Source organism: Procambarus clarkii, chromosome 53 (assembly GCF_040958095.1).
Source record: "Procambarus clarkii isolate CNS0578487 chromosome 53, FALCON_Pclarkii_2.0, whole genome shotgun sequence".
Classification (NCBI taxonomy): domain Eukaryota; kingdom Metazoa; phylum Arthropoda; class Malacostraca; order Decapoda; family Cambaridae; genus Procambarus; species Procambarus clarkii.
Window position 1 is genome coordinate 24,022,964 of NC_091202.1, and position 12,084 is coordinate 24,035,047.

General features: G+C 46.6%; 1 protein-coding gene across 1 annotated transcript in view; it reads right to left on the reverse strand.

The window, feature by feature from the left end:
• Positions 1-2,530: 2,530 nt before the first annotated feature.
• mRpS5 (mitochondrial ribosomal protein S5) overlaps positions 2,531-12,084 on the reverse strand; it is a 59,656-nt gene continuing 50,102 nt past the window's right edge. Inside the window, exons 8-9 of the mRNA XM_045756519.2 lie at positions 6,310-6,426; positions 2,531-3,081 (exon numbers count right to left, since the gene is read on the reverse strand). Coding sequence (XP_045612475.1) covers positions 2,977-3,081; positions 6,310-6,426 — 222 coding nt within the window. The 3' untranslated portion in view covers positions 2,531-2,976. The remainder of the gene's footprint in view (positions 3,082-6,309; positions 6,427-12,084) is intronic.

A 12,084-nucleotide genomic window follows, 5' to 3' on the forward strand; every position in this document is an offset into this window, starting at 1 on the left:
GTACTCAGGTACGGTAAAAATGAGGACCTTAAACATAATACAGAGTACAAAACACAATCAAATGTACCCATAGTAGGAAAACAGCATGTAAAGGATTTGGGAATAATAATGTCTGACGACCTAACGTTTAAGGAGCATAACCAAGCAAATATTGCGACAGCCAGAAAAATGATAGGATGGATTACGAGAACTTTCAAATCTAGGGATCCCATCCCCAGTACTCACTTCCCCCTTCAGAGCAGGAGAGATTGCTGAAATAGAGGGAATACAGAGAACATATACGGCACGCATAGATGCAATAAAGCACCTAAATTATTGGGATCGTCACGCAAGTGAAGTTATACAACTTTAGAACACTTTCCCACCAGGAGACTCAAACCTTAGCCAGCACAGAAGCCTTCCAGCTACTGGCATAACAGGTATGCCTTTAACCCACTGCACCACAGCTCAGACCCTTAAGAGAGATGGTAATTTCGGAGTATTTATACACCCCAAAGATTACCACCTCCCAAGGGCAACTAGAGCAAGTGAGGGGTCACTTACGTTTAGACTTATGGGTGCTTGTTTAGACCTGTGGGTGCTTGTTTAGGCCTGTGGGTGCTTGTTCTGACCAGTGGGTGTTTGTTCAGACCAGTGGGTGCTTGTTCAGACCAGTGGGTGCTTGTTCAGACCAGTGGGTGCTTGTTTAGACCAGTGGGTGCTTGTTCAGACCTGTGGGTGCTTGTTTAGACCAGTGGGTGCTTGTTCAGACCAAAGCGTGCTTGTTCAGACCAGTGGGTGCTTGTGCAGATCTGTGGGTACTTGTTCAGACCAGTGGGTACTTGTTCAGACAAGTGGGTGCTTGTTCAGACCTGTCGGTGCTTGTTTAGACCAGTGGGTGCTTGTTTAGACCAGTGGGTGCTTGTTCAGACCAGTGGGTGCTTGTTCAGACCTGTGGGTGCTTGTTCAGGCCTGTGGGTGCTTGTTCAGACCTGTGGGTGCTTGTTCAGACCTGTGGGTGCTTGTTTATACCAGTGGGTGCCTGTGTAGACCAGTGGGTGTTTGTTTAGACCAGTGGGTGCTTGTTCAGACCAGTGGGTGCTTGTTCAGACCTGTGGGTGCTTGTTTCGACCAGTGGGTGCTTGTTCAGACCAGTCAGTGCTTGTTCAGACCAGTGGGTGCTTGTTCAGACCAGTCAGTGCTTGTTCAGACCAGTGGGTGCTTATTTAGACCTGTGGGTGCTTTTTTAGACCAGTGGGTGCTTGTTCAGACCAGTGGGTGCTAGTTCAGACCTGTGGGTGCTTGTTCAGACCTGTGGGTGCTTGTTCAGACCTGTGGGTGCTTGTGCAGACTTGTGGGTGCTTGTTCAGACCAGCGGGTGCTTGTTCAGACCAGTCAGTGCTTGTTCAGACCAGTGGGTGCTTGTTCAGACCTGTGGGTGCTTGTTCAGACCAGTGGGTGCTTGAGCAGACCTGTAGGTGTTTGTTTAGACCTGTGGGTGCTTTTTTAGACCAGTGGGTGCTTGTTCAGACCTGTGGGTGCTTGTTCAGACCTGTGGGTGCTTGTTCTGACCAGTGGGTGCTTGTTCAGACCAGTCAGTGCTTGTTCAGACCAGTGGGTGCTTGTTTAGACCAGTGGGTGCTTGTTTAGACCTGTGGGTGCTTGTTTAGACCAGTGGGTGCTTGTTCAGACCAAAGTGTGCTTGTTCAGACCAGTGGGTGCTTGTGCAGACCTGTGGGTGCTTGTTCAGACCAGTGGGTGCTTGTTCAGACCAGTGGGTGCTTATTCAGACCTGTCAGTGCTTGTTTAGACCTGTGGGTGCTTGTTTAGACCTGTGGGTGCTTGTTTAGACCAGTGGGTGCTTGTTCAGATCTGTGGGTGCTTGTTCAGACCTGTGGGTGCTTGTTTAGACCAGTGGGTGCTTGTTCAGATCTGTGGGTGCTTGTTTAGACCTGTGGGTGCTTGTTTAGACGTGTGGGTGCTTATTTAGACCAGTGGGTCCTTGTTCAGACCTGTGGGTGCTTATTCAAACCTGTGGGTGCTTGTTTAGACCTGTGGGTACTTGTTTAGACATGTGGGTGCTTGTTTAGACCTGTTGGTGCTTGTTCAGACCTGTGGGTGCTTGTTCAGAACAGAGATTGCTTTTTCAGACCTATTGGTGCTTGCTCAGACCAGTGGGTGCTTGTTTAGACCTGTGGGTGCTTGTTCAGACCATTAGGTGCTTCTTTAGACCAGTGGTGCTTGTTTAGACCAGTGGTGCTTCTTTAGACCAGTGGTGCTTGTTTAGACCTGTGGGTGTTTGTTCAGACAAATGGGGCCTTGTTCAGACCTATGGGTGCTTATTCAGAACTGTGGGTGCTTCTTTAGACCTGTGGGTGCTTGTTCAGACCAGTAGGTGCTTGTTCAGACCAGTGGGTGCTTGTTCAGACCAGTGGGTGCTTGTTCAGACACGAATATATCGGAGCATATCAACAGTCTACACGTTCTGTGATATATATTGCATTATTGACAACCAGACAGACAATTGCACTGAAAAAAATTTAATAAAACATTTAAAATGATTAAAAAATATATATTAAATGTTCATAGCAACTTCCACCTCCAGGAGCAACCCGGCATGAATTTTGCTACATCAGCGATTAAGATTTGATGCCATTTTTGAGAATTCATCACTTTACTTCACCCAAAGTTGCTGATTTACAATTTTGTTGTTATTTTTCCAATGATCAAGGAAGATATTTTAACATAAGATTGCAAAATAATCTTTTAGTTTTTTTTCTTGTACACACAAGGAATGCCTTCTGAAATACTTGCGCAGTGCATGGGTTAATGATGAAATCTAGATTTCCAATTAATTTTGTACTGACCACATTCTGAAACTTCCACTTATGTACAGTAAACCAACCATAAAAATAAAAAACATATGTATTAATGCCAATTTATAACAATATTGTAATTAGAAAGCTGTATTATGTATTTTTTATTTGCTGTGGTCTATCAAGCCTCTTCCTGTTTCACTGAGAATCCAGGTCTACACTCAGCGTACTGGTCAGTGTAGAAGCTGCACAATTCTCCACGCTCAACCAACATGTCTACCTGGACCTGGATGGGGGAGAGAGAGAGGGAAGGGGAACCTGAATTATTAAATCTTTATAATTATGGTTTATATTATCCAGACATGCATACTTTCAGCTGAACATTTTTATTGTAGTAGTTATGACAATGGTTCAACAGTCCTCACATCATATTGGGAATTACAACATTAAAATTACACCACTGAAACTGAATGGCACTTACTGATAACGTTTTTAGCCCTTTGGCTGCGGAAAGCATCTGTGACTGCCTGGTTAGTTTGTGGCAGATTTTACAAAAAGTGACCTTAAGTCCACATGAAATACAGTACCTAGAAATTTTATTGCACTGAATGTAATTAAATACTCTTTTCTAGTGCGGCCCTCAGTAGCTTTCCGAGCTACTGGTCAAACCAAGTACAGTAAGTAATTATCAAAAGAAGGGGCTAAGCCAAGGGGAACTATGTACCACCATCAAATGTGCAGGATATTCAAAAGGTGTTAAATATTACTAAGAGTACCAATACTAGAACAAAAGTTTGTAAGGCAAACAATATCAAAGGTATCTGATTCACCAAGGATTCTATCAAGGGGACAAGTGACCGTGATGGAGAGTCGGGAAGCAAGACAACCGCACGTCCTGGAAGTGAGGACATTCAACAAGGATATGCACAACCGTATGAGGGACAATGCTGTTTAGATAATAAGGAGCAGAGTGCCACTCCATTAAGTGCCCACGAGTTAAACATGTATGGCCAATCCATAACTTCACTGGAGCCGTTTCACACCGTGTGTTACAGTGGTATGAGGAAGGCCATGGGGACATGTTATCCTTAAGAGCACGCAGTTTGTTACCAGTAACAGAAGACAAATGCCACAACAGGCAAGAATTGAGGAATGAATAACTGGGTAGAAGTCGGAATGAGGAACACCTTTAAGGGAGATGGGACAAGTGCAGATAGCCTCCTTAGGGCAGTGTCCACATGCTTATTTAAGGAACACTAATATGGTTGGGAACCCAGGAAAACTCCACAGTTTTAAACATGCTGGAGATAAGAAACAGCCAATGTTGAATTTCAACTACCACAGGATGGACTGGATTAAAGGACTCCAGAGCAATGAGGGCACTGCGAGAGTCAACTACTACAACAAAGGAAGATATTCAGAGAAAAAACAGTTGACAAAGAGCATACAAAATAGCATAAAGTTCTGTCAAGAAGATGATAGTCTCTGGAGGCAGGTGACACATATAGGTGTGGTCAGGAAAAAACAACAGCTGTTGGATGCGGCTGCTCGCAGCCTTACGTATGAATCACAGCCTGGTTGATCGGGTCTCCTTTGGAGGTGCTTATCAAGTTCTCTCTTGAACACTGTGAGGGGTCGGCCAGTTATGCCCCTTATGCGTAGTGGAAGCGTGTTGAACAGTCTCGGGCCTCTGATGTTGATAGAGTTCTCTCTCTCAGAGTACCTATTGCACCTATGCTCTTCAACGGGGGTATTCTGCACATTTTGCCATGCCTTCTGGTCTCATGTGGTGTTATTTCTGTGTGCAGGTTTGGGACCAGCCCCTCTACTATTTTCCATGCGTAAATTATTATTTATCTCTCCCGCCTGCACTCAAGAGAATATAGATTTAGGCTCTTTAGTTGGTCCTAATAGTTTAGATGTTTTACTGAGCGGATTCTAGCAGTAAAGGATCTCTGCATGCTCTCCAGGTCAGCAATTTCTCCAGCTTTGAAAGAGGCTGTAATGGTGCAGCAGTATTCCACTCTGGAGAGCATTAGGATCTTGAAAACTATCATCATAAGTATAGCATCTCTAGTGTGAAAGGTTCTTGTTATCTAACCTGTCATTTTTCTTGCAATTGTGATGGCTACTTTATTGTGTTCTTTAGAGGTAAGGTCTTCCTTTTACCTTTAAAGGTAAGGTCTTCCTTTACTACCTCAGTTCCATTTCACAAGCTGTCTCGTGCATCCCAGCCTGCTCCTGCATTGCCTGAGCCTGCTTGATACCTGCTTGATAGGGTTCTGGGAGTTCTTCTACTCCCCAAGCCCGGCCTGCAGGCAGGCTTGACTTGTGAACAGCCTATTTTGTATCTTGGCCATGTTTTTTTTTCCTTCTTCTGTTCAGTTTCCAGTGTCCCCTTTGGTCCAGGTTTGTTTCTTTCTGGTCTTCTTTTATGGCCTCTCTTGCTTCCTGTTGTCAGATGGGTGCACCTTTGCTCTCCCCCAGCACCAGGGCTTTTGTTTGTTGCTGCCAGCTCCTATTCTGGCAAAGTCTGAGTCAGTTGGCTTCCATTGGGATGTCCCCTGGTCATTGTTGCTTGGTTGGATTGGCTGGGGGGGTGCATCTTGTGTTGTGTTTTGTGACTGCTTCCTTTGTGCCACTGGTTATACCTAGAGCATACCTGTTCCCGGGCCCCCTGTGCCCTTTTGTGGCTTTGGGGTCATGTGTCTCACAGGATCCAGAGTCATTTTGTCTGACCAGCCTGCAGTTTGTCCTAGCGTCTGTAATGATCGCAGTTGTGCTGCTCTTCCGGGTGTCCTGGTTTATCTGTCCTTGCCTGATTTTTGCCACAGTGGTTTTGGGGGGTCGACCTGTTTCTGATAACTCAGTGTCTGGTGTCTGTGCTCGGTCTCCGATGCCATTATGTGGTTCTGGGTTGTGTTTTTGTAGATGTGTCTTGTTTTTTGTCTTGATTCCTGTGGTGTTGCCTCCTCCCTGGTATGTGCCCGTTTGTCTCCATGGGTAGTTACCTTCAAGGGGCTTTCCCCAACAAATGCAGTGCTTAATGAAATGAAACTCCAATTTCTGGTTGAGCCCCAGTGGCTTCTTGACACTCTACCTTCCCCAGGGCATCAAGGGTGCTTCCATCATCTAGAACTGAGGGTGGAGAAGCCAGCTATCCCAGCCCATTCTCCTGTTTAGGTAGTACTTATAGTAATGATGAGGACCATCATAAATATATTGACATAAAAGACAATTAGAAAGAAGAAATTGAATTGAATTTGAAATAAAATTAAAGATTAGTAAGCAGAGCAAAATTTTATTGGTTTTCTTTAAAGCAAAATATCCAAATATCAGTAGACTGATACTGTGGTACCAATAAGTCACAGTCTAAGGGTTGAGGCCAACAAATAATAATGAACTAAGTTTAAAACTAATTAGCAAAATACTACAAGGAAAATATAATACTCGCACAAAGAAAGTACAATATAATAAAACTTAGGCTAGTAAATAAACAGTAAATCTTGATTACCTTTTCTCTATTACGATGTTTTGCAAATTTTTTCAGATAAATGTTATAGCTTGGCAACTTCTTATAAAATGGTGGGTGTTTCTTTCTCTGCAACTGCACTTTTCCATCCATTACGTACTGAAATCATATAATTAATAAACACAACCATGAAAAATAAATACCTCCCAGCCTACCTTACCTTGCGATGATTTCAGGGTTCAGCGTCCCCGTGGCCCGGTCCTTGACCAGGCCTTTTGATTGTTGGACTGGTCAACCAGGCTGTTGGACGCGGTTGCTCGCAGCCTGACGTATGAATCACAGCCTGGTTGATCAGGTATTAGCCCCTATTATCTAATCATAAATTCTTCTTACCATATACTTTCTTCTCATACAAGATTAGCACCATAAAGAACTGAGAGGCCTTAGCCATGCAGATGATTGAGAGAACTCATCATCACAACCTTAGAAAAGAGAAGAAACAGAAGGAATATGATAACTACATACAAGATCCTGAAGAGAATAAAGACAGTGGACAAAGGAAGCCTATTTAAATTTAAAAGAGGTATGACAAAGAGACATCAGTGGAAGCTGGACACGCAACCGAGTCAAAAAATATAAGTAAGTTCTCGTTCCTTATACTGGTGGTTGGCAATATGGAATGCATTGAAGGAAGAGGTAGTTGAAGCCAATTCCATGCACAACTTTTAGAAAACCAGCATTGAATGTAATGAAATGCCTCTTTCTGGGGAAGCCCAGGTGGCTTCCTAAAGCTACCTTGCTAAGATGGCTCTATGGGGTCACATCAGTCACTGAGGCTCTGTTTGGCCTACCGGGGACCAAAGCCATACCCTGGCCACCTCAGCCACTCCCTGCACCTCACAGAGGTGCAGGGAGTGGGTGACAATCCACCATCCTACCAGAAAAGCCTCCGGAAAGTCAACATAGCTTTATAAACACTTGGAAGGTTCACAGAAAATGAAGCCTCGAAGTTGCCAAACCACTCTAAATGATTCACACAGAACAAGGTATTCACTCAATCTAGCTTGAAACTAACTAGTACCAATTACCCTGACCAGGCAACCCAGCCCCCGCCAGCTCCACATATCAGTTCTGGAGCTGATGAACCCCATGACAAACCAATGAACCTGGGAGGGTGAGCCACGCCCACTTGGGAAGGAAGAGGAGGCACGAACTGAACCAAGGCTGAAGTATCCAACGCCCCCAAATTTGAGTCCCTAACACCCAAGAGGGGCAGCTCTGGGGCTTCCAAACAGGCAACAAACCTGGCCCATTACAAGAGAGAGAGAACCGTTCATGTAATGCGGCAGCTGCCTGATCCTGTTGATGATCAGATAAGGAATGAGTAAATTGGAGCACAAGCAGGGAGCAAGTCCCACAAGACTCCGGGTCTTGTGGGACTTGCTATGAAGAAGTATCCATAGTACGACAGAGCCCACAGGGGGTTTTCCAGGGCCAGTAGGGTGAATGAGCACCACAGGAAGCTCAGGCGCTAAGTCAGCTAAGCCGGTAAACCCTGTCAATGCAGGCACCCCGACCACAAGCAGCCACTGTAAAGCCTCGGGGGCAACAGACTTACGAGGCTCCAAAAATTCTGAAACCAGAGAAACTAGTACAGAGCCTGGAGTCAAATACTGCCAGTGGAGTAAATCTGGAAGACAAAGGTCAGGCTACCGCACAGCTGGTTAAGTATCTGAGGACCCAGGTGAGCATTGTCACCAGATGAAAATGCAAAGCCAAGCACAGCAACACTGCCTGTGGCAAAGACAGGAAGCTGACTGAGAGACCCCAGCAAGCTCTGAACCTGCGATGGACCCAACTGAGACTTCAGCCAGCCAACTAGGAACCTTAACCTGGCCAACTGGTAAAGACCCAGCACCCTAATCCACTCTACCCAACAAGTAGAGTGGTCGAGACAGAAAAGGTGATCAGCAACATGGACCAAAGCTATAAAATACTAGTACGCTGAAAAACCTCAAACAGTAGGTGCATAGCTGAGTGAGTGAGTGAGTGAGTGAGTGAGTGAGTGAGTGAGTGAGTACTCACCTATTTGTACTCACCTATTTGTGCTTGCAGGGGTTGAGCTTTGGCTCTTTGGTCCCGCCTCTCAACTGTCAATCAACTGGTGTACAGATTCCTGAGCCTACTGGGCTCTATCATATCTACATTTAAAACTGTGTATGGAGTCAGCCTCCACCACATCACTGCCTAATGCATTCCACCTGTTAACTACTCTGACACTGAAAAAGTTCCTTCTAACGTCTCTGTGGCTCATGTGAGTACTCAGTTTCCACCTGTGTCCCCTTGTTCGCGTCCCACCAGTGTTGAATAGTTTATCCTTGTTTACCCGGTCGATTCCTCTGAGGATTTTGTAGGTTGTGATCATGTCTCCCCTTACTCTTCTGTCTTCCAGTGTCGTAAGGTGCATTTCCTGCAGCCTTTCCTCGTAACTCATGCCTCTTAGTTCTGGGACTAGTCTTGTGGCATACCTTTGGACTTTTTCCAGCTTCGTCTTGTGCTTGACAAGGTACGGGCTCCATGCTGGGGCCGCATACTCTAGGATTGGTCTTACATATGTGGTGTACAAGATTCTGAATGATTCCTTACACAGGTTCCTGAACGCTGTTCTGATGTTAGCCAGCCTCGCATATGCCGCAGACGTTATTCTTTTTATGTGGGCTTCAGGAGACAGGTTTGGTGTGATATCAGCTCCTAGATCTTTCTCTCTGTTCGTTTCATTAAGTACTTCATCTCCTATTCTGTATCCTGTGTTTGGCCTCCTATTTCCACTGCCTAGTTTCATTACTTTGCATTTACTCGGGTTGAACTTCAACAGCCATTTGTTGGACCATTCACTCAGTCTGTCTAGGTCATCTTGTAGCCTCCTACTATCATCCTCAGTTTCAATCCTCCTCATAATTTTTGCATCATCGGCAAACATTGAGAGAAACGATTCTATACCCTCTGGAAGATCATTTACATATATCAGAAACAGTATAGGTCCAAGGACTGACCCCTGCGGTACTCCACTCGTAACGTCTCGCCAATCTGAGACCTCACCCTTCACACTGACTCGTTGTCTCTTGTTACTTGGGTACTCCTGTATCCAACGGAGTACCTTCCCTTTCACTCCAGCCTGCATCTCCAGTTTTTTCACTAGCCTCTTGTGTGGCACTGTATCAAAGGCTTTCTGACAATCCAAAAATATGCAGTCTGCCCACCCTTCTCTTTCTTGCCTTATTTTTGTTGCCTGGTCGTAGAATTCAAGTAACCCTGTGAGGCAGGACCTGCCATCCCTGAATCCATGTTGATGCTGTGTTACAAAGTTCTTTCGCTCCAGGTGCTCCACTAGCTTTCTTCGCACAATCTTCTCCATCATCTTGCATGGTATGCAGGTTAGGGACACTGGCCTGTAATTCAGTGCCCCCTGTCTATCCCCTTTCTTGTATATCGGGACTACGTTAGCTGCTTTCCAAATTTCTGGCAGTTCCCCTGTTGCCAGTGATTTGTTATACACCATGGAGAGCGGGAGGCACAGTTCTTCTGCTCCTTCCTTTAGTATCCAAGGGGAGATTCCATCTGGGCCTATAGCCTTTGTCACATCCAATTCTAGTAAACACTTCCTTACTTCCCCGCTGGTACTCTCAAACTCTTCCAGTGGTTCCTGGTTAGCTATTCCCTCTCTTATCTCTGGGATTTCTCCTTGCTCTAAGGTGAAGACCTCTTGGAATTTCTTATTCAGTTCCTCACACACTTCCTTGTCGTTTGTAGTGAATCCTTCTGCCCCTATCCTTAATTTCATAACCTGTTCCTTTACTGTTGTTTTTCTCCTGATGTGGCTATGCAGCAATTTAGGCTGAGTCTTTGCCTTGCTTGCGATGTCATTTTTGTATTGTCTTTCTGCCTCTCTTCTCATCCTGACATATTCATTCCTGGCATTCTGGTATCTTTCTCTGCTCTCCAGTGTCCTGTTTTTCCTATAGTTTCTCCATGCCCTTTTACTTTGCTGCTTAGCTAGCCTACATCTCTGATTAAACCATGGGTTTCTCATCTTCATTTCACTGTTTTCCTTTTGGACTGGGACAAACTTGTTTGCTGCATCCTTGCATTTTTGCGTGATGTATTCCATCATATCTTGGGCCGTCTTTTCCCTGAGCTCTGTTTCCCATGCTATATCTGTTAGGAATTTTCTTATCTCCTCATAGTTTCCCTTTCGGTATGCTAACCTTTTGGTTTCGGTATCCCTCCTCGAGTTCAATACCCTTCTTCAATCAGGTACTCAAACACCAATACACTGTGGTCGCTCATTCCTACTGGGGCCTCAAAACTGATTTCTCTTATGTCAGAGTTGTTCAGGGTGAAGACCAGGTCGAGTCTCGCTGGTTCGTCATTTCCTCTTATCCTTGTGGGTTCTCTGACATGCTGGGTTAAGAAGTTTCTATTCACCACCTCCAGTAGTTTGGCTCTCCATGTATCCTCGCCTCCATGCAGTTCCTTGTTCTCCCAATCAATCCTGCCGTGATTGAAGTCCCACCTGCCCCATGATGAGCAGGTGGGATCTATTTCTACAGGCAGAAGAGGCTGCCCTCTCAATTATAGTGTTAACTGCCATGTTGTTGCTCTCGTACTCTTGACTGGGTCTTCTGTCATTTGGTGGAGGATTATATATTACTGCCACTACTATCCTTGGTCCTCCCATTGTCATGGTGCCTGCTATGTAGTCTCTGAAACCCTCACAGCCCGGGATAGCCATCTCCTTAAAATTCCATTCCTTTCTCATGAGTAGGGCCACTCCGCCTCCTCCCCTACCTTCCCTCTCTTTCCTTATTATTGTGTACTCCTGGGGAAACACGGCATTCGTTATGATTCCAGATAGTTTTGTTTCAGTGAGTCCAATTACATCTGGGTTCACTTCTTGTGCTCTTTCCCTTAGTTCACTTGCCTTGCTTGTGATCCCATCTATGTTCGAGTACATTGCCCTGAAACTAACTCTCTTCTGCTTCTCCTCTGGGGGAAACCTGTGGGGTCTGGGGTGAGCGGGAGCTGGGAGGATCTGGTATGGGGAGACTGGTGGAGGAGGAAGGGCTTGGGGGGGTAGGGGGGAGGGGGAGGGCAGGGGGAGTGGGTGAGGGGGGAGGGGGGGAGGGGGAGTGAGTGAGGGGGGGAGGGGAGTGAGTGAGGGGGGGAGGGTTGGGGGGGGTGAGAGGGGGAGGGTTGGGGGGGTGGGGGATGGGGGAGAAAGGGGGGTTTGGGGGGGGCAATAAAGTGGGGAGGGCTTGGGGGGCGTGGGGGGAAAGGGAAGGCTGAGGTGGTTGAGGAAGAGGGGAGGGTTTTGGGGGGTGGTGGAGAGGGGAGGGCTTAGGTGGGGTGGGGGAGAGTGGGGGGCTTAGGGGGGGGTGGGGGAGAATGGAGGGCTTGTGGGTGGGAGAGACGGAAGGGCATGTGGGAGAAGGGAGGGCTTGGGGGATGAGGGAGAAGGGAGGTCCTGGGGGGGAGGGGGGAGTGGGAGGAGGGGGGTGAGTGGGAGGAGAGGGGTGGGTGGGGGGAGGGTGCCTTAGGTGGGTACTTTGTGGGGGGCTGACAGGGGTTGGGGCAGGTAGGGTGTCTGTTGGGCAGAATGTGGGGGTGGTGCCGCACTCCCTGTGGCTAATGCACTGTTTGAGAAGGGTTCCCCATTCCCCTCTAGGATTGTAAGGATCGGGGGTGTGGCTCCCTGATTCCTTTCTCTCTCCCTGCGCTCCTTCCTCGCGTCTGCTGCCTGCATTCTCTCTTCCCTTG